The sequence below is a fragment of the Ambystoma mexicanum genome, chromosome 1p, assembly GCF_040938575.1.
Source record: "Ambystoma mexicanum isolate Mex_15411 chromosome 1p, UKY_AmexF1_1, whole genome shotgun sequence".
Taxonomy (NCBI): Eukaryota; Metazoa; Chordata; class Amphibia; order Caudata; family Ambystomatidae; genus Ambystoma; species Ambystoma mexicanum.
This window is the reverse complement of record NC_090921.1, coordinates 1482483629-1482506784: the sequence shown is the minus strand read 5'-3', so window position 1 is coordinate 1482506784 and position 23156 is coordinate 1482483629. Positions and strand designations below refer to the sequence as shown.

At 45.7% G+C, this 23156-nt stretch overlaps 1 protein-coding gene across 10 annotated transcripts in view; it reads right to left on the bottom strand.

The window, feature by feature from the left end:
• The window catches only part of MEF2D (myocyte enhancer factor 2D), a 1898135-nt gene that overhangs the window by 404139 nt on the left and 1470840 nt on the right, over positions 1-23156 (bottom strand). For all 10 annotated transcript variants that reach the window (XM_069607157.1, XM_069607149.1, XM_069607151.1 and 7 more), the window contains one exon: positions 17788-17844. In XM_069607157.1, the coding sequence (XP_069463258.1) occupies positions 17788-17844 (57 nt within the window). The remainder of the gene's footprint in view (positions 1-17787; positions 17845-23156) is intronic.

The window sequence follows — 23156 nt, the reverse complement described above, 5'->3', positions numbered from 1 at the left end:
TTGTGTGACATGATCTCAGAGGATGATGAAACTGTGTAACCCTGATACCTGAATGATATGCATTTTATTTGACGTTTCTGTACTGTGGTAATGATGTGACTGTGCTATGTATCTCTGTGACCACTAATAAAAAGAGTTTAAAAAAAAAAAACAAGAATACAGCAAGGACAAAAACAAATTTGTTTGTGCTGGTCACATCATTCTTTGCAAACTTACACCTATGACAAATGCGGGCACGCTAAACACATTCGGCCTCATTAGGACCCTGGCACTCCCGGAATGAAGGGGGCCGGTACGGGAGCGGCCCAATCATTACGGGAGCACCAAATACGAGCTTCCCTTTGCGGGACCCGGATCGGACGCCTCGTAAAACCAGGTGTCCTTTCCGGGTCCCGCGAGGGGAAGAGGGAGGTAACAACGGGACACATGTAATGTGCCTGTTGTTACCTCCATCCCATTCCCATTGAGCTCTATGGGGGCTCAAATGGGAATGGGTAATGGTTCCTGCAAGGAGGAATTACCGGGTCCTCCTATGTCGGAATGACCCGTTTATTCCTCATTGCAGGAACCCGGTAAAAGAGCCCGGTTTGAAGGCAGCCATGGAACTAATAGCTCCATGGCTACCTCCAAACTCGTAATGAGGGCCATAGCGAGTCACTACCACTCACGCCATCTCCTGAATCCTTGCAGCAACCATCCACATGTCTGACCTCATGGGTTCCTCTCTACTGGAGCATGGCCAGCCCTTCTGGGCCTTATTTGGCCAAATGTGCACACACATTGTAATCTTACTGCGTGACCTCCAACACTCTGGACAATGGTTCCCAAGGGCTTTCCCACCACCAACGCACTAAGACTATAATGATGGTAAAAGGCGCTATATAAATGACAACTATAATACAATACAATAGGAAATGATGTGATAAAGATGTTATATTGGTTGTCGATGGTGAAATCACCCATAAGGATTATGCTCACAGGCAGTGCAAAAGTGTTGCTCAGATTTAAGGCGGCACAGCTTCCAACGCCAGTCTATTTTCTGCATAAGAAGTACATGGCAGAAGAAATAAGAAATAAATATAGTAGTAGTAGTAGAGGCTGGGATGTATATAACGGCAAAACCCTTTAAATTCAGCATGCCAAGGTAAGGCACCGTTAAGGTGATTGAGCTCCATGCAACAAAATACTGGCAATTCATTGAAAAAAAAAAACTTAGTTGTGATGTTAAGGTTCTGCTTTATTGCAGCAAAACCCTTGAAAATTCATGGGATATCGGAAGCCACGCCACCTTAACTCCAAGCCCCCTGTTGTACAGCCTGATGGCATCACTGACAACCTGCATATGACACTGCTTATGACATCTATGATTTAATGTCCAACATGAAACATGTTTCTTTCTAGCCTCTCTTTCCTGTATTAGCAGGTTACCATTGGCTATAATCGGATTCCAAGCCAGTTCTTGCCAAGATGGGGTGTCTTTCTCTATGTCACAACTTCAAGCTCCTCTTCTAGGTCTTCCTTACTGCACGCTTCATCATCTCCCACTACATGTTCTGCAATTGTTCCATGTTCAAATGTATCCAACACAGTCCCCTTCGCAGGGGAGTATTCAGCACTGGGTAGACGTGTTAAGGAAGTCAAAAATAAGGAGACAGAATGATATCCCCTTGAGGTCTTGTCTACTTGCATTGGTTTCTTAGATTCACTCGTCACGCAAGGTGCTTTTAAGAGTACATTTGTCTAGAAAATTAGCATGTCCCTCTGGCTTTAACATATCAGGGTATGTCTTGCTTATGATGTGTTTTTGGCAGTGTGTGTGTCTGTGCACCTTTTTCCCTTTTCAGCACTTACCTTTATCTTCGCTGTGGTCTACAATATATGTTCTTTAGGGCTTTTTGTTTAGACACAACCTTTTCATTTAGTTACAACTCCAGAAGCCAGTTTAATGAACTGTTTGTATTCCCTCAGCCCCTTTGTTTACAGAGCCCAGTGTGTGTGTTTCGGTGTGGATATCTTGAGTGCTATTACCCTGTGTAAGTGCCCTTCTTCCCCCTTTTGCTAGTTATCATTCCGTAATGGTGAGGATAATTCGCCTGGACAAGGTCTGTTTGGTAACAGCCAGGCCCAATCGGTGTCCAGTATACCCCCAAAATGAGTTGATCGTCCACTCTGACCCTGGACGTCCTAGAAATATAAAAGCTTAAAGCTCTCGTAGGGTCCAACCTATGGAGTTGCTTCTCTTCCTTACCAAGATGAGGAGGAGGATAGAAAGACGGAAGAACCACTTTCTGGCTTAAATGAAATTCAGACACTACCTTAGGTAGAAAGGAAGGACGTACCCTCAGTACAACCCTATCCTTGTGGAACAGTAAATGATGAAAGCACCTGCAATTCACACTCTCCGAGCGGATGTAACCGCGACCAAGAACACCGTCTTGAAAGACAACAGTCTCAAAGGACAAGAGTGCAAAGGTTCAAATGGAGCACCCATAAGGAATTTCAAGACCAAATTCCGATCCCAAACCGGCCCTTTAAGAAATTGGGAAATTTGAAGATAGACAGCGCCACCAGGTAACCTTTAATGGTACCTACTTGAAAGGCCCTTGTGGGCCAAAAAAAGTAAGAAAGACAGAACCATGGGAATGGAACACTGAAAAGGATCAACATTTTGTCCCCTGCACCAGTCGCAAAATGTACGCCAACGGCCACGGTACAGGGATTTGGTTGCTGGCCGCCTGGCCGAAACCAACACGTCAAGCACGTCATCCAGGAGGTCCCAATCCTTATACCTCAACCTTTCAGATACCAAGCGTGAAGGTTAAGAGTTCCAGAACCCCCTACCCCCCCCCCACTACATCTTGAGGGGCCATTGCAGGGATCTCATCCTCAGCCTGGCCTCTGGCACCAGAAAAATGCAGGATGCCATGAGGCCAAGCAACCTTAAGAATTTGAAAGCCGGGAGACTCTGGGCATGGTGAAACTTGTCCACCATCTGCACAATGTAATGAGCTCTGACCTTGTGAGGCGAGCACTTCCCCAAGGACGTGTCCAACACAGCCCCGATGTACTGGAGCTGTTGGGAAGGTGTCAGATGCGACTTCTTGAAATTGAGGGAGAAGCCCAGCTTGTGGAGAGAGCGGCAGATGAGGCTGAGATGATCCATCGCTTGCTCCGGAGAACGCGCACGGATCAGCCAGTCGTCCAGGTAGGGGTAGACGTGCATCCCTCCTTGCCTGAGATACGCTGCCACCAACTCCATTAGCTTGGTGAAGACCCTCGGGGCAGAGGTCAATCCGAATGGCAGTACCCGAAACAGAAAGTGCAAGTCGCCAGCCGCAAACCTCAGGTACTTTCTGTGCTTTGGATGAATCGGCACATGAAAGTAAGCAACCTGTAAGTCCAGAGACACCGACCAATCCTGAAGTCGAAGGGCCTGGAGGACCTGAGAAAGAGTGACCATCTTGAACTTGTCCTTCCTGAGAAGTTTGTTCAACCAACGCAAGTCCAAGATGGGCCCCAATCTTTCTTTGGAATCAAAAAATATGGGGAATACCATCCCTTGTTCCTCTCCACTACAGGCACCAGTTCTATAGCGCCTTTCTCCAGCAGGGTCAAGATTTCCTGCACAAGGAACGGATCTGAAGGTTCAAAGAGAGATTCCCCGGTGGATTGTTGCAAGGCTGCTTTAGGAAGGGAAGGCAGTAGCCGTGGGCTATTGTATCCAGAACCCACGCATCCGAAGTAATAGCTCACCATTCTTGGAGATGCTGAGACAGTCTGCCCCCAACCGGCGAACAATGGAACATGGCCTCATGATTGTTTTGGAGCGGCTGCGGCAGCGCCTGAAGGCAAAGAGGCAGCTGCCTGAGCAGCTTTGGCACCCCTATTTCCACGACCACCAGATGTACTTTTTCGCTGAACCCTTTGACTGGCGGGTCCTCTCGTCCTACCGAAAAAGGAGTAGTAATGAAAAGAACCTCCCCTCGACTGCTGTCCTCTAGGACGAAAAGGCAGAGGTTGACGCACAGCTGCGCTCAAAGATTTCGCCGCAGCTTTTGAGGTCTGCAACCTCTCAAGGCTCTCGTCAGCCTTGCTGCCAAACAAATGTGCGCCATCAAACAGCATGCTCAAAAGACGGGCTTGCACATCCGGAGCAAAACCCGACTTCCGCAACCACACAAATCTGCATATAACGGTGCTCGCAGCCATGGACCGGCTAACACTGTCGGCCATGTCCAAACCAGACTGAAGGGATTCACACATGGCATCCTTGCCTTCGTTTACGAGAGCAAGGAACCCATCCCTTTCTTCCCCTTCGGGAATATGCTCAGTCACTAGAGAAACACAATTCACAGAGTGTGTGAAAATCTTGCTAAGGCACAATTGGAGTTGGCCAACTTCAGCGCCATACACCCGCAGAAAACACCTTGCGTGCCCAACCGTCGAAGCGTTTGTCGTCCCTATCAGGAGGGATGGTAGGGTACACTGCCTGCCTCGAGGTGGCCGTAGCCGCCTGAACCACGAAACTCTATGGAGTGGGGTGAGATGAAAGGTAGTTGGGGGGTCGCTACCGGAAGGGCAGTATTTTTTAGTCAACAAGTTGTGACTTGCCGGAAGAGATTCAGGTGTCTGCCAAGCAGCCCCCACCCTTTTCTGCAACATCAAATGAAAAGGTAACACCGGGTCAGAGGACGGACCTTTATCCAAAATATCCGTTAGGTCGTCCTGAACAAAAGCTTCAGGAGGACTAGACCAACCAAGATACTCAGTGACCCTAGCCATCAGTCTCCTATAGGACGACTCAGCATGAGCCCCAGGCTCAGGCCTGCCAAACTCCACCTCAGGAGAAGTGTGCAAGCCACTGGCATCATGAAGAGATTGCCTTAACTCTTCCAACTGACTGTCCCTGGAAAAGACAGGAGCCACATCAGCCTCAATAGGGCCAAACTCTAAATCTGACCTCTCCTCATCCGCATAGATGTCATCCAGAAAGTGGAAAACTCCTGCCTCGGGACAGAAGAGGGTCTGGAATCCTTAACAAGCCTCACAGACTTGGAAGGTGCCTTCCTTGGAGGATGCACAGTACCAGTGACCTCCATTGGCAAATTCCGGCCAAAAAGCCCAGAAGGAATCAATGGCTTTGGTGTGAAGGCAAAGCTTCGACAGCTCAGTATCCGATGGACATGGCACCGACAGAGTCGACGCCGACCTCGAGCCCTTACCAGGTTTCTGCTGTCTCGCTGAGGACGAGGACCGAGACCTGGAAGCTCGTCTCTTCCGATTATCCTGAACCTTGTCCGAATGGGACCTCGAAGGTTCCCGATGAGAATCGCGCAGAGGACTCGAGCCCGAAGGCGCATGAGCCACGGATCAAGAGTTTTCCCTGTGGCTTCTTCCAAAGGCGCGGACGGAACTGTGCCCTGGGATTGGACAATCCCCAGCATCTGCTCCCTGAAGGCTGCCCATTCCTCCAGAGTCGAGGACTTAGTAGGACAAGCCACTTTCCTCGCAGCGCCAGCCTCCGAGGACGGGGAAGGCGACCGGTGACAGCGCTTCCAGGAATGCCGAGACGAGGAGGAATGGTGGGAATCAATCCGGGACAGAGATCCCCGGGATTCCTTCTGACGCAGAGAGTCGCCCCTCGAATCGTCAGTAGACATCCCCTTAGATGTTTTACAAGACTTACTGGGTTTAGAATCCCTACCTACCTGGAGCTTCCCCTTACGCTCCAACAAGGCCTTAGCAATCAGCGACTGGCATTTGGAACATGACTCTCGCACAGGCACCACAAACAAATGCAATGTGGGTCCGTAATCGACAGCTTAGACTTGCAGTCCTGGCAAGTCTTAAAGCCAGAACGTGGAGTCGGAGGGGCCAAAGAAGAAGACATTCACGAGGAATACACGAGGCGCGCCGTGTCTCCGAAGCAAACACGTTTTTGGACAAAACGGAACTGAGGCTACGGGCGCTGTGCGTCCTATTTATAACATCCAATTACGTCGCCCTCGACGGAGGCCTTTGAGGGACATCAACCCGACGCTGTTGACGTAGGACGCCCTCTGCCGAAAACGTTTCAGAAGTATACAGCTGTGGACATTACATGTCAAAGATGTGGAATACGTTGGAGTACACAATCCATTCGAAATCATGATTTCTTAATGGAGCAAAATTGACTGGTCATAAATGGAAGGACCACATATGGCTCCGATGTCACACAATATGGAGTTATACCTATCAGGCTTGATATTAGTCCTCAACATCAACATCTACCCATTTCACTGTGCGCCTGGCGTGACCCACTACGTCGATCTCCACTGCTTGCTGTTGACCGTGCACGAGCGTGACATCCCCAGCTATAAGCTATAATGTGCACAAGTGGCTTGTGGTCACTCATTACGATTTAGGACAACACATTTATCAACCAAGGACCTGAGAATGTAATAGTTTTGTCGAGAGTGGCCATTATGATAAGAAAGGGGTTTGTTGCGGACTGATCAGATTTGAAGCTGCCATTACAGGCTTTCATAGTATGGCCATACAGAATACGTGCATCTTTGATGGCCTGCAGGGGGGTTCTTTGTGGGTGAGTGGCTATCAATGCTGGGATTCCCCCAGAAATGAACCGGTTCATCACATCACTCGTCAAACTGGTGTAGCGGCTCAAATTGAAAGTTTAGATCACCCATGGCCAAAATAAAAGGCTGAGTTTTGGACTGAGTACTCAGCGTGTGGATTTCATCCTGAATCAATAATAGTGACCTGTTGTAAACGTTAAATATATGAATTAACTTAGCATTAGGAGTAATAGTTTGAAGCTGTAAATCTAAACTGCCAGTAAAACATTAATTAACAGAACAATTAAGGGCAGAGACCACCCAAATCAACAAGCCACCCTTTGCCCTTCACTCTAAGGCCTTTGATATCTGGAATGGAAAAAGCACTATAACCTTTTTTCCAAGGCCCATGTCTCTTGAAGACAAATAATTTCAAAGCCGTTGATAAAGTCAGACCAGCCGGGATTGTCCTGATGTTTGCCAATGTTCCAAGATAGAGCTTTGCAGATTTCATAGCCTGGGAGGTTCAGTTTCCACAGAAGCTGAGGATGTTTTTAGTCACTCCACACCCTCCAGGCCCTCATCAAGCCTTGCCGCTTGTGCTGATGCCATACCCACCCCATGATACAGAATACGTGCATCTTTGATGGCCTGCAGGGGGGTTCTTTGTGGGTGAGTGGCTATCAATGCTGGGATTCCCCCAGAAATGAACACGCTATAGCCTCTGCAGCTGCATATCATGCCAAACTAATCAACGCAGTCAGGCCCTTTCTCTCCAAAGAGAACTGCACTAACATAGCCAGAGCCATCACTGGATCTAGGCTTGACTATTGTAATGTACTCTTCCTAGGTACATCCAACAAAAACCTAGAGAGGTTACAAATCATTCAGAATAGCGCTCTCCGGGCAGCCCAAGGCATTGCCAAACGAGAACACATCTCGGAAGCCAGAAAACGAGCACACTGGCTCCCAATAAAAGAAAGGATCATCTTCAAAACGCTGACACTGACTCACAAGTGCTTTCACCTTACTGCCCCCGACTACCTCTCCCAAAGGATCCACCCCGTCTCTACTACGAGGCCAACCAGATCACCATATACTAACATGCTTTCTGTGCCATTAGTAAAAAAAGCCAGAGCTGGCGGCTCCAGCTTCCCATATCTCGCACCCACTCACTGGAACGCCCTACCTCCTATAATCCGAGGTGAGGACTCCCTTTGCACCTTCCGCAAATCCATAAAAACCATCTTATTCACATAAGATTCCTCGCACCAGCTGAATACATCTCCTATGTTCCAGTGCATAAACTGTTTGTAATGACCAACTGTACCAACCAAAACAGCAGCTCTATGCCTGTTGAATACATAATGTACTGATGAATGCTTCTTTGCCTGTAACTAAGCTCTTGCAAGTAACAGCGCCTCAATGCCCATGGGTTACTTGCGCGCTATATAAATTTAAATAAATAAATAAATAAATAAATGAGTAGTGTTTTCTTAAAAGAGTGGGGGGATAATCTCTTAGTAAAATCCTCGAGCCTTTGGAGGGTATGTGGTCAGCTCAATGGACGTTTGCCCCTCATCCTGATAGCTGCTGATCACTGCCAGCTGGATTTAATCTTCTCCACCCGTGGGCATAGGCCCACGGGAACACCAAACTAGGTAATCTCTGAAAATAGGAGTATTTACATTCCCCCGATAAACTGTAACCAGTGGATGGCTTTATTTTGTAAAGTTTCTTTGCTCTCGTAGCAACCTGGCTCCAATATAGGAACTTTATGCAGGTTGACATAGTCTGGCACCCTAGACGACTGCTCCGGGGGTAATACATATTCTTCCCACCTCGGGGGTGTGCAGGGGGTGGGGGGGTTGAGGCATGTAAGGTTGTCTGTCATTGTTTCTCCTGCTATTACTGTGTCACCTTATTTTATTAGCAGACATCATCAAATAGGCAGGTTGGAGCTGGCGTTTCTATCACAGGTTTCAGTCAACGCAGACAACCTCTCCCTCCTACCCTAGAGTTACTTGTCAGGTGCATACTTTGTGAGGACGTTGAAGGTTGGTGCTCTCCTGCTCTGATCGTAGGGGCCCCAACTAAGAATCGAACTGGCTCTGCTGCAATAATGCGAATTCAAACTCTCAGCACCAGATAAAATACTCCTGGTTTCCCCAACCTTCGGAAGCGCTGTACCCTGGGGGAAAGTATTAGTTAGCAGGCCCACCTTCTCAAGAATAACAGACCTAGAATCGTCCAGCCATCTCAGGTTGGCTCGAATCGAAGAAAATTCTACCCCTCCGGTACACATACACCCACAAGCTGGAGAGGGCAAAATAGATTTCAAAGTCAGAATTGAGAGCATTTAGTTCAGAGGTTGCTCCAAAGCAGACAGCTCATAGATGTTGTCCTTCTCTTGAGGTGGGTTGTCCTGCACTTTGTCCAAGATTCTCTCACAGGGCTTGAGTGCTGGACATGCAATCACACAGACAGACTCAGGCCCTGTGAGGAACCTGAGGGCGTCCTCACTTCTTTTCCCCCGGTATCCTCTGCTCAGGTGGCCAGGGAAAGGCCATCGGTTTTGGATCCCGACCCTGGGGGTGGATATGCGAGGGAGGATCACCTGGGTGGAGGAGACTTGGGGAGTGGGCAAGAGGACGTCCTTAGGTGAGACGTGGTATCCACCATTTTCCTTCCACCACAAACCCTCCAGCCCTCAAACCTTCATCGGGTTTTGTCAGCCCTGTCACTGTGATTCCCCTAAAATATTCCCCAAATTGCATCAATATGGTACTAGGATCAAGAGGACAATTGGATAAACATCCTCACTTCGTGAAAACAAACAGTTGTCAGCCCCAACTAAGTACTGGGAGGAGGAGGAGGACAACAAGATCAAGGCAGGACCAACATTTTGCTGATGAGCAGTCTAATCCTTTTTGTTATGAGTTGAGAACTTTAAATGATAGAAGCACAAAGCAAATGGAGTCAGCTGTGGAAGCACGTCAGTTGTGGGAGCACAGTCAGCTGCGTGCAGGGAGACCTCTCTGGTGTGGCAGGAGCAGTGCTGGAAGCCCGTGAAGCAGTGCAGAACATATGCAGCAGAAAGCAGTGACAGAATAAGCTGGAGGCCGGCAACAAGCCGTGAAACAGTCTGACAGGACCAAAGGAAGCAGTCATATGTATCCTGCTTCACCGTGGTAGCACTGCTGCGTGTGCGCAAGTCACAAGACCACCGCTGGGAGAAGATGCGAGCGACCGCACAGAGAACCAGGAACCCGTGTCGGCAGGAGTCGTTGCAGGGAGCCGTAAAACCGGCCGGTGAGTGAAACTAGAGAGGGGGGCAGGGGGACACCAGGCTGGTAGGCAGCGATTTAAATAGGTAACTTGTTTTGAATACTGAATGCAATGAAGCAGATGAAACGTACTTTGAATACTGAATGAATTGAAAGCAAGTTAAAGCAACGGAAAAGTATTTTGAATATCGAACGAATTATGAATAAGTTGTAAACACTTGGGCATCCTAAAAGGAGTGAAAGAAAGAGTGTGAACTATACTGAAAGGAAAGTTGTGAACTGCATGGAAATAATGAACTGCATTAATTGAAACAAGTGCTGACAAAGCCAAGAGAGCACCAATAGTTGAATGCAAGGTATGAGAGATCTAATACTGGCTACAGCCAAGCAAGTGTAATGAACTATACATTTTAAGGAAACAAGCGTTGGCAAGAGCCAAGTAAACCTAAGGAGGTGTAACAAGCACAAGGTGTTTAAACTAGCCATTAGAGTGGGACACCTTTGACTGAGGCAAATCTCACACTGCTGAGGAGAAGCAGTGGACTGGGGTCCAAGGAGAGCAGTCAAAGAATGTTACCTTTTGCGTGACCTGTAATGGGTGGACCGTGTGGTCCAACAAGTGCACCTAGACCAGGTACCCCTGAATGGAAAAGTCACTAAAACCACCTCTCAAGAAACTTGTGTTGTGCAAAGACTTTGTTGTGATATTGAAGTCAAGTGTTGTTTTGAAAGCAGAAAGATTGGAACTTGGGGAAGGGAACCCCTGTATTTGATTAACTACTTTGAACTTGGGGAAGGGGAGTTGATCACAAGCCAACGAGCTAGAAGAAGCTCTGAACTTTTCTTTGAACACTTAAGTTAAAAAAAACAACTTTGAGAAACTTGAACCGGTTCGTCTGTGTCCGACTCATGATGCCTTCACAGCCCTCCATTGCCTCTCCTTTTTCTTTTTGGCGGTGGCTCAAAACCAGCATGAAATTCATTGACTGTTTGCACGTTATCATCCTGTGGCACAAATCTATTATTTAGTTTGATATCAGTGGCAATCATATCAGGGTTTCAGTGAGCTCTTGTATACAAGCAGGGTCTTCCAAAGTTAGAATAGCTACGTCGATCACATGATTAAATGTGGCTACTGGAGGAACTGCTATTACTTCAGCCTCGGCCACCACAGATTGAATGTGAATCTCAATTGCGCTGGCTCCTAGCAACGCCTGTGGTCCTGGGCTGCTGGCAGGTGTGGAGTAATTCTTGCCACCTTCTTGGTCGGCCAGTTTCCCAACTTCAAAAACCGCCAGGGGATCAAGTAAAGGGGACTTGCATCTACTGCAAGGACAACTTGCTTTGCCCTTGGCAGCAGGGAACACTGGGCCATTATCCACGCCAACTTCATGGCATGGTATAGTAATGTTTATTTATAAAGATCCTATACACAGGCAAGTGTTTCAAAGCGCTCAAGGAGGGTGGGAACATGGGGAAAAACAATGTTTGCTGAGAGCCCTCGAAATTCTGAGACAATAATAGTCTGCACAGTCAGAGTAAGTGCATATGATACATTTAACACTTGAGACACAGCAAATAGGCCTGATTCTGCAGTTTTACCAAGTGCAGTTTGGGGTGAAGACAAGGGGGAAACAGACAGACAATCTTCAGGCACAGTTTATTAGGATCATGCAAGTGCACAGACTGTCACAGGGAGGGGGAAGTCCAAGTGCACCTGGTCGGTGGAGACTGGGGGAAGTGCAGAGAGAGCCACTCTCTAGGGTCATTTTTCAAGTGCAGTAAGGGTGAGTAGGGTGTTGGGCCCTTAGGCAAGTGCGAGAGAGGACTGGCGGGGGTTCCCGGGACATGTGAGACTCTGAGGTACACCAGACGGCCAGGCAGCAAGCTGTACTGAAGAGGCAGAAGAGTGGGGAAAAAGTAGAGTGCTAGGTTAGCATGGTAGAGGGAGAGAGAAGGAAGAGGAGAAGAGTAAGGTCTTGAGGAGTTTCCGGAACTTAAGAAGATCAGGCTCAAAACGGAGAGAGGCTGTTCCAGAGGGAGGCACCTGCTGAGGATAGGGATCTCACTCCTAATCTCTGCTTGGAGAACCAGCTCACTCGCAGAAGGTTGGTGGTAGATGAGCTAAAGCCTTGTGAGGGACAGTAATTAAGGAGGCAGCATTGCAGGTAGGTAGGTCCCAGGCCACATAAAACCTTGTGCACAATGCAGAGGGCCTTGAACTTGATCCTTGCAGCCACGGGGAGCCAATGAATGGATTTCAGCACCGAACAGATGCGGTACCTGGGCTTGAGGCCAAGGATAAGTATTGCAGTTCTGTTCTGGATGAGTTGCAGAGGGTGCAGGGTAGAAGCAGGGAGGTTGACAAATAGGCTGTTGCAGTAGTTCAGCCTAGAGAGAACCAGGGTTTTGGAGACAGTGAGCCGCTGGGGAAAGTGAGGCAAGGTACAGTACCTCTGAGGAGGTGTAGCTGATAGACTTTTGAGAGATGTCCGAAATGTGAGAAGCAAAGGAGAGATAGGAGTCGAAGACGACCAAGGTTTTTAGCCTAGAAGGTGGGTGCGAGCGCAGGGCCAAGGGAGGCCAACCAGAGTGGGAGAGTGGGAAAGTGGGAGCAGGGGTCCCAATGCAAACGATCTCCATCTTACTGGCATTGAGGCAGAGGTCATTTGAAGCACACCATAACTGAATAGCAGACAGACAGACAGTCAGATATGAGCGTGGAGAAGGAGACGGCTGAGGGCAGCCTTGAAGATAGTTGCGTGTTGTCCTCGTAACATTGGCTGTTAGAGGTGAAAGTGGAAATCACATGTGCCAAGGCAGCAATATAGACGAAGAACCAGGGGGATAGGTTGGATCCCTGAGTAACGCCACAGGTTGAGAGAGTGATAGTAGAGAGAAAGGCTTTGAGTTCCACCTGGGATGGGCGGTCAGAGAGAAAGGAGGTTAACCATGCCAGAGCCTGACTTGAGATTCCCAGGGTGTCACATAGACCTGCGATCAGGATGTTGTGGTTAACCAATCATCAGCTCTTTCAGCACTCATTACGCAATTAGATTTTGCCCCTCCCCTATTTTGATCAATACCATCTATATCGTGGAGTAAATATTTTTTTTCTGTTATAAGAACGTTCACATCCTTAATAGGTTTGAACAATGTATACTGTTCTTTCAGACCTTTGGTGTGAGCGATCGTACAAGAAGCCTTAAATTTGGCCATAGCAGCTACAGAGCAGATACAAAGCCACCTTGTTGGCTATCCAGTGATGCAAAGTACATGCAAAGAAATGCACAAAGAAAAAAAGAAAAAATGCAAAACCTATTAATCAACGCCACATTTCACTTGTTCACGTATGCCCTTTGCAGAAAAAACATATTGCATAATGGTGTGGTAGGTACAACAAAAAGCAAAGGTCACTTACTTCAGCACTGCTAGGCCAAAGTTGCCCAGCATTGCTCAACTAATGTCCAGTAAAAAGCTTGAATGTGATCGAGTCAGATGATATATTATCGAACAAAGTAGCAAGATGGCCAGGCTCCTCCCTAAGCGTTGCCGAACACCAGCAGAACGAAACACTGCGCCCTTCACCTGCGCGGGTTTCACCCGTGCGGTTCTCACACACGTTGGACATCCCCCAGGGGATGTGGCCAACCACTGCTTCCTGCAGGGGAGTGTCAGGAGAGCTGAAAGGGCTGAAATTGCTGGAAAGCAGATGTCATGAGGTTCCCCCTGAACATTTTTCGTAGCAGGCTCTACGGGGATGGAGTTACCCCCAGAGCATGCTTGTTAGCGGGCTCTTCAGAGATGGTCCCGCTTATCTTTGAGGGATACCCTATTTTGTTTTTAAAAGTTGTGGAAGTCTCTGGCAAACCCAACTGCGACCCTTCCCACAGATTCCAACTCAATAATATTCACTCTACTGTTCTGTGTCGGAGTGATCAACTACATGAATTAAGCAGCCAAGCACTGTATGCATCTGGACTTTACCTTTAGCAGTTTACAAAGAGCAAGATTCCGTGCAGTTAAGGAGCTTTTAAAAGTTGCATACCCTTTTAGCGTCTAGTAATCACAGTGATGGTGGGATGGGGCGCACATGTAAAAACGATTAGGACAGTCACTCTCTATATATCAGTGTACATATGACCTGAGCCTAGCACATGTACAATTCATCCAGAGATCAGACCTCACTGCGCTGCAAAAATGTTAAGTTCTAAAATGTTGCCTCAATGAAACTGCAGCATATTCTGGTTCGTAAAAAATGTATTTTGTGCTGCGACTCATACTCCCAGGGTATTGGTGGAAAAAACTATCTGAGGGCATCGCACAGTGGAGCTTTGACGGAGCCTGCATGCTTAGGAGAAGGATAGTAGGACAAGAATACCCCGGTGGATGCCTATTTTGCTTTAGAGGAAAACTGGTAATACTCCAGACAACCACTTGTTTGTTTATTATTTATACAGCACGCCACACCTTAGGGTATCTGGGCACTTTACAAGACATCTTTGGATCCATAGGTACACAAAAATATAGATAGTACATAATAGATCATAATGTGGGTACATAGGAGCATAGCAGTTGAGTACAATAGTAAACACACATATCTAAGCTTGCAGGTATACATGTTTAGTGTGCGGTGACCTGCAGCCGAGTAGTTATCAGCAGGAGTAGTCATAAGTGCGAGATGAAAGGACAGGTAGTGGTTGAGGCCATGGAGGCAGAAGTGTTGTTAGTGAGAAGCCATTTTTTAGTATTGAGCCTGAAGCTATGGAAGTTTAGGTCCGTACGTATGTTAAGTGGGAGGTCATTCCAGGCTAGGGCCGCTTGAACCGGGTAGCTGGAGCCTCCAGCTCTTTTTAAATTGAAGCGCAGAGAGGCGATGCAAGAGGAATTAGCTGATCTTGTAGGTCTGGAAGAAGTTTTTGGGGTGATTTTCTCTATCAGGTATTTAGGGGCAGCATTATTGAGACATTTGTGGGAGATGGTGACAAGTTTGAAGTAGATTCTATCCTGAATGGAGAGCTATTTATGGCTCCTTGTTTCAGAAATGTGGTCCTTTCTGGGAATGCCCAAGGCGGTTCTTAATGCATTATTTTGCATGATTTGAAGTTTGTTTACCGCTTGTTTATTAGCTCCTGCATAGAGTGCATTGCAGTAATCGAGTGCTTGTGCAAGGATCATGCAGCTGTTTGTAGATAGACTGTACATGCATGGATAAGTTTGCAAGTATAGGCGGAAGCCGTTGCAGTGGCCTTGGCTTGTTTCCTAAGGTTCAAAGCGGAATCAAGAGGGAAGCCTAAGGTTTTTGTTTCCTTGGCCGTTGTGATCAGATTACTGTCTATGTTGTACACTGTGTATTTAGGGTTACTTTTTTTAGATAGATGGGGGCACCTAGTATGAGAATTTCAGTCTTCTCGTAATTCGGGCACAGGCTATGGGTGGCCATCCAGGCCAGAATGACAAGGTAGATTTTGTTTAGCAAGTCGTTGTTAGAGTCATAGTTGCAAAGCATGTGAATGTAAAAGGATTTACAAGCCCCAGAAATACATATAATTCTTTATGTTCTGTGGTATTTAGTGGATTGTAGTTCTGTTGACTGCATTAGGAAGCTTTAACATTTCCGGTGCCAGAGGCTTCATTTGGCATGGGTGAGTGAGGCTGGCCAGTTACCTTTAAAAGGAAACCGAGTCATGAAAAAATAAAGTACTGCATTTATCCAATGGAGTAGGTTGTGTGCCCCATACCAAATCCCAATTGATAAGGGAGTATTCTTTTTAAACAGGTAATAAAGATACCACGTTTTTAGCATTACCATCACACTCATAATCGGGATCTGAAAAGCAAGACTAATCATCTGGTGAGCAAAGTGATCCAAGTCTCATTCCACAGTGGGTGGGCAATTTATTTAAAATGTAAAAATGTTCTGGGTGAAAACTTGGGGTGGCGTACCATGACATTTGGGAGTTTAAATATAGAAACATCAGACTTGCCAAGATATGACAAGTATTTATTTTTACCCCGATCGCCCCAATTACCAAGATGTCTAAAAGCAAAGTAATTACACCTCTCAACTTTCTCCATGGTGTGGTGCTAGATGCACATCCCACAGCCCATGTGCAAGGGGTTCACTATTGCAAACGTGTTTAACTATTTACTATTCTGCAGTGGGCACTCTATGCCATCCCAAAGATCACATTGAGTGCATAGTGGCATGCACTGCTGTTATGCTCAGTACACTTGTATGGTATTATAATTGCAGCATTTACTGTGTAGCAGCACAAGCGATCGACTTTGGAGAAAAGGCAGCAACCTTGAGAGGTGGGTATGAAACTTGCCTAGAATGCATTTTCTTAGACAGATGAACTGTTAAGGACCAACATGGACAACATTTTAACACAATAATAACAATAATGTGAATTCTACAGAATATCCTTTTAAAGTTAAGCAAAGAAACGAAAAGGGACTTTAATAACAAATGGATCATCCTTGTGAGCTACTTTTCTACTATTTAATCTTTTTTTTCAAATATTTTAATGTAAACTACCAACATAACAAGAAATCGGTCAATATCAAATAAGGATTCCATTTTACAAAAGTGCTATATGACAGTGCTATATGACAGCAGGTGTAAGAGCTGGATTCACAAACAACTTTAACGTCAACAATTAACAAATATGGTTATCCCTTCTTTTGCCCCAAGAATGCATTTGAGTCCACTGACAAGGTCCTCCCAATTATAAACCTGAACGCTTATAGAGAGAATCCCACATTGTTCCAACTCCTGTTTGAAGTCTATATTAATTAACGGCAGCATCTTTCTCTTAAGGCACAAAGTCGGAATGTATTGTTTTCAATCTGTTAAGCTATCATTTTTCAAGATACAGAGGCAGTGCCCTGCACACTTACAAAGACCTGACTAAATCAAAATGACCAACAACAGAACTCCACCAATGCCTGACTCGGCTAGACACTTTCTGGAAAATCCATGGTTTTTGCCCTTTTTTTAAAGCTACAATATTAGATAGGCTCCTGGACTGGGAAATGCTGGACCTTTCAACACAATCTGTGATAACCTTAAAGAAAGAGTGGAGAACTGTACTGAATTGCAGATAAAGTACTATTGGATGGCAATCATCCTCTGTAGTTTTTTCAGGGGAAGAGTACTTTGGATATTAGAATTCCCTGCTCTTCAGCATAAAGTACAGGAAATAAGAGCACATACAAATTTGCTTTCCTGAGTATGGAGCCTGACATAAAATATCCCAAACTCATATCTAGTTACTCCTTTATCTGGAGGGATTTTTACATCTGTCCTCTATGTTTCAGTGATGGCCTGTTTTAACTTTATTTCTCTCATTAAAATGGCACATTGCCATTTATTTCCAGCAGTTTAAACCCCTTCTAGTTAGACCAACAAAGCAGTATGTCAAGGTAAAAGCCGAAGAAGCCTTGTAATTCAACCCATAATAAAAGCACTCTGGACATAACCTTAATCAGGTAGCTGCAATGCAAATAGAGTTTATCATGAGATTTCTTTTTCATAAGCCGTAATACTGTACACGTTAATAAACCCTCTTATGAAAGCAGAACCCTAATCCCAGATACTACAATTAGTGTACCCCTCAACCTCAAATTAATTCCAGAATGACACAAAAGTCACTAAAAAATGTATCCTTGCATAGTAATTTGCAATCCATAATCCAACCGAGTGTCAAAGGGTACTTCAAATCACACTGCATTGAAATCTTCAACCGAAATACAATTTAAAAAGCAAGCGAAGAAACAGAAATCCACAAAACAGAAATGTTCCAGAATGTGCTTGTGGATTTATTGTGTGACCATCGCAATGCATAAGGTAAACAATTTAGTTTTCTGTGCATTGCATTAGGAATGTGCTAAATAGGATTTCCATTTTCAGAACACATGGCTACATATGTTCTTGTACTCACCCAGTGGACTTGGACAGGCTCCATTGGAGTTGTTCAGGTCTCCGCCGAGCATTGCCCCTAATCATGGATGAAAGGAAAGAAAACACGTGAGAACGCATTCTACTTGTCCAGCGTAAATGAATTCATCAAGTCATCTGTAATATTCAATGCTCTTCTCGAAGGAAAACTGTCGTATTTTGAAATAAACATTGTAACTTATTTATGTATTAAAACGATCTCAGGAAAATATTAATTTAACGTATCAGAAAAATATGTTGAGTGACACCCCCCACCTTCCTATTGCCCAACTAACCCAAAACTATGATCTGGTCCCCTAATGCAAGACTTGGAGATTACCACAATGTAAAATTAGAGGCGCCAAAAGAATCAATCTATGCTTCCCTCACAGGGTCCTTCCCTCCCTTTGATTTGTAAAGCGCTCTGTTGCTTTCTGAAGCTAGGTCAGTGTTTGATAATTAAATAACCCCCCCCCACCACCGAGGAACGTCACTGTAAATGGAACCCAAGACTGATTCCCTAAAGCAAACTGATGCCGAAAAACTGTGAACTACGCTGCTTCTTTGAAGAGGGAGGCAGATGGCTCAGTGTGGATAGAATTTCAAGTGTTAGGTGCTGAAAAGTGGCACTGCTCCTTCAAACGTGATACATATGATTCAACTGTTTGGAGAAACTATGCACTAACCAAAACAAGTGAATAAGTGCCGCCTCTGAAATGGACAGCACCTGATACACTGCCTCAATGTAAAGTTAGAGGCACCAAAAGAAAGCAGCTTTCTATTCACATTTTCAAAGGTCACTCGCTTCCCTCAGAGTAAGAGCTGAAAAACAGGAGAACCGTGCCTGCCACACTGGAAAATCAAAAAACCCAAGTATGTAATTCAATCAACAAGGAAATAAATCCATCCTACACTGAAGAAATATTTATTACAAACAATACATAAAGCCAATGTATCAGCCTGTTATTGAGACCACAGAACTTTTTTTGAATTGGTTTAGGTGGCTAAAGCATTAGATGCTATTGGTGAATCACTAACCTTATTGCACATAAGGGTAAGAATTAGCGGGTCAATCTCAATCCTTTGTGGAACAATAAAATTAACAATTCTTAACTAGAAATTCACTTTCATAAAAATATAATGGATCAGGATGGCTCAATGTGTCACATGTTGCATCAGCCAGGCAATCATTCGGAAATCACACTTTACAGGCCTGCATATCAAGAGCAGATATGCCTGAAAGAAGGCTAAAAGCATATTTATTATGCCTTGACGGGAATGGTGCTGTCGATTCTGGTATGCCCCAGATCTCATTTTCTTCTGCAAAGAGACCAATGGTAGACTCAAACAGCTTTAGGTAGGTGCATGATAATAAGACTGTTATTATGCGTGTGACCCAATTCGACTCCCAACAGATACACCATTTCTACCAGATTCCTGTGGGGTTCTAAAATATGTATTAACCAGAATCAAACTGTCCCCGTATTTGAGCGTCAAATTAAGGATACAATGTTAATCAGAAATAAATGGCACAAGTTTAAAAACGAGCTATAAATCTAAGCGAAACCAGTTAAGTAATGCCCAAAACATGCCTTTCTTGCTGGTTTAAACAAAAAGGTGGAATACCCATTTTTATGTAATGGGACTGTGACCATGCCTCTGGAAAAATATTGTACATTATCGCCTTGGGGGAATTACAGATCATCAAGATAACAGAAAGAAGTCCTTACCTTTAGGGAATGGTAAATCAGTTTTGGACTGAACATAAGGCGTGTTAGAGGGGAATTTAGGCAAAATGGAATGTATTAAACCCGTCTAACGGCTAGGGGCGGCTGCTAGGAGCCGCTGGCTGCCACAGAAGTTGCAAGAGAGACCAGGTGATTGGGAGGTCACACCCCCTTCAAGATCAAACCGTTGGTGTGAACCCGCAGCAGCAGAGCCTGTCTGGCGACTAAGGGAGACGGTTAAGAGCCGCTAGCTGTTTGGAGCACCAAGCCCTTTTGAGCTTTTTGATTTTTGGCCCACTAAGTGGAGCTGCTGGGTCTACCGGGCCGCCCTGGTAGAGCTGAAGATGGAGAATTATCAATTGGTTGGTTAATTGCTGTTGGACCTTGCAGGGCATGCCTATTGGGGAGTCCTGCTCTTCAGTAGTGCCTTCTCTTTGTGGTGACCTGTAGCGGCCTGCTTGGGCTTTGGTACAGGACCCGATTGAGGTGGCTTGGGCTAAGGAAGCTGAGGTAGCTCACTCCTCTCTGCCGTCTTCGTTTGAACATTGATTTGGCTTATGACAGTAGTGGGAGCGACCCCAAACAAGGCAGGAGGGGGTTTTCAGAGACTGACTAAAACAGCCCCTGCAGCAGTCCAGCGTTCCTTGCTTGGAGGGGGGGTCATCACATGTTACTGCTTCTCTGCCTCCCACTGGGCCACCTTTAATGACTTGGCTTCTAAACATTAAATAGCATTTCTGGTGTTACTTATTTATGCAACAGTACCAGACTTATTGTTGAGGATAATCTAGCTTGATCAACAGGGATATCAGGAGCGAGTGTAAAGAAGAGGGATAGACTGGAGCAGCTTTTTAAGTAAATTGGGTGTGCCTTATTTTGCACAACCAGTCTTGAGCTCCTTGGCGGTGTAGGTGGGTTGACGACTTCCTTGCACAGTGTTTATTCTTACTGACTCATAACTTTTTAAAATACATTGATCGTGTTCATTGCTGTCTATTAATGCTATGAGGTTGTATAGCTTCACCGTTTTTACTAAATATAATTTTACTACATTCCATTGTTTTGCTTTTGCACTATATAACACTTTTAGCACTTTATTATTCCACATTTCTTTTGTCTTGCGTAGTCTCCCTATTCAGACCACCCAGCTTATGGCGATTTTGCGATTTGCAAAAAAAACGCAAAATTTGCCTTTTCCCGCTATGGCCGCTATAAATCATTAAATGAGCGCAAAAAAGACACATTAGCTTTATGTATCTTTTTCACGCTCATTTAATGATTTATAGCATCCACAGAGGGGTTGCCAATTGCAGCAGCTCAAAGGTTAACAACTCCACTGAGCAAAAAGCAAATAAACCAAGGGGCTTCAGTTCAAAGGTGTGAACCAGGGTTGACACCTTTGAATTCAAGCCCCTCCATGGAGCTGATCGAGCTGTAGCCCTCTCCCCCCTACACACCCCAAAATGTTAGGCTGTGGTGACTCAGCCTGGCTGTCCTAAAGAGCGTGGCCAGACAGAACGGGACACAAATGACAAAGGCCTTGCAATTAATTACCATAGCAGCAGCTGGCAATTCCTATACACAGTTATGTTAAATTCAAGTCAATACTGTTGGATTTGCAAATGCTTGTTTTTAGCAGGACTTCAGTGAAGGACACTCATAGAAACTATCTTGGGGAAGGAACCCACGTTGTGTGTTTGGCAGAGGTACTGGACCTGATTAAGTGCAACAGTTATTCTAGGGAGTGTCTGCACTGACACCAAGCTTGCTGAGACCAAGCTTCGGCAACAGCAGTATCCCATATCCTCTTCACATGGCAGCAAGCTCCTGTAAAGCGCATTGCTGCCACAGCTGTGCTGTGACCCTCACCAGTGATGTGGCCTGTCCACCGCACTAAATGACTTAAAGGATTTAAGGTGCCAGGAAACCTGGCAGGATTACTGGCGAGCGCTTACTGGATCCCTTGAGCTTAAGAAGCATCTTGAGGGACCCCCTTCCCCAAATAACACAGTGTTGCTGTGGAGGATTAAGGCTTTGGGAGCAACTCACAGAATACTAGTAGCGATGGACCGACTGTGGGAGCACCTCAGAGTGTTATGCGGTTTCGAGAGTGCTTCCAGAGGAGCAGGCAGTGAATCTGGTAGAAAGCTGGAATAGGAACTGGGAAGGAGGTGATTTTCAGACGCAGGTGACCCACAGTGAAGACTAAGAGCTAAAGGAATTACATAAATGCCCTGATTTATGCAAAACAATTCTAGCAGTGTGCAGCAACGGACTGGGAGTATAGATCTGGGGGACGAATGCTGGCGAGGGAAGTGCCTTCAGCCTTGGAGGCAAGCCAGATGGCCTGCAGAGGATGCTCCTGTCCTCCGCTGAAGGGAGGATTCTCATGGCTCATTTGGATGGGAGACTGAGTCTTTTTGAGATTATCGTATCGACGTCGTCATCTTTAATTAAGATACACCTTCCATTTACTTTTATAGGGATCCCACCACCCCCATGCCATCTTTGGATTTCCTCTTTCTTCACTGCACTCACCCACTATCTATACCCAACGCTTCACTCCCCAGTCTTTTAAAATTTTCGATTTTGGTACTTATCTGCCAATTTAGGCTTTGAGGGTGTTTAGCTCCACTTCAATGTCATTGTTTTGAAATGTGTGGACCTACCCCCGGAGGACTGCCCGTACACATTGGGTTCACATGCCATGACTAAAGAGTGGTAGTGAAGCAGTGATGGGCTTCCAGAAATGGACCATAAGGGTTACCTTAACTAGGGACAGGTGTGCCTGGACGCACCTGTGTGAGAGGATCTCAGTAGGGGGATAGCAGAAGGGGCGCATTTTAGAATTTAGGTAGATCAGCAGAGCTGTGTGCGTGTGTGCCTATATGTGTCTACATCCCAGTACTGAAAATGCAGGGGTTATAGCTGGGCAGCATTATGAAGGTACCAAAGCTGGAGTTGCGTAGAGTGCTGAAAGTCAGGACTGAGGTCGACTGGTAGAGCTATATTTAGGAACCCACAGAATAAAAGAGGAGCTGCAAATCAGGACTGATGTGATTTGGGGAGACGGAATTGAGACCAAGTACTGAAACTGATGTAGCTCAGGAATGGACGGGGGTGCTCAGAAAGCTATGCAATCAGTGCCATTATAGTGCTTATAAATCAAGTGGCAGAAGGCATTAACTCAGAAGACTGCTTTGAAAAAACAATGACAGGCATTTCAGGGTCACAGTTTGATGCTATTGCTCGACAAAGTTAGCTCAAAGGTTTGTTCAAAGTTCTCCACATCACCTCAAACATTCCTGTTTCAATGTGCAACACTCTGTACTGTTCAAGTTCTCTGTTTTTGGATAAAAAAGATGTTAAATGATGTATTTTTCGACAATAAATAATGCCGCAAAAAATGCAGTTGTGTGCCGCAATTTTTTCTTTTTTGTGCCGCAAAATTTTCCATTTCATGCCGCAATATCCTGGAGGGTCTGCCTATTGGCCCAACATATCAAAGAGAAACGATAACGTAACTATTTCACTGAGGGCAGGACCCAAAAAACATTATAAAATGTTTGAGCCCTTTATGGAGGTCAATGTCCTGATAACTGAGAGTAAAGATCTCTCCTCCAGGACATTGGCAGTGGGAGGACAT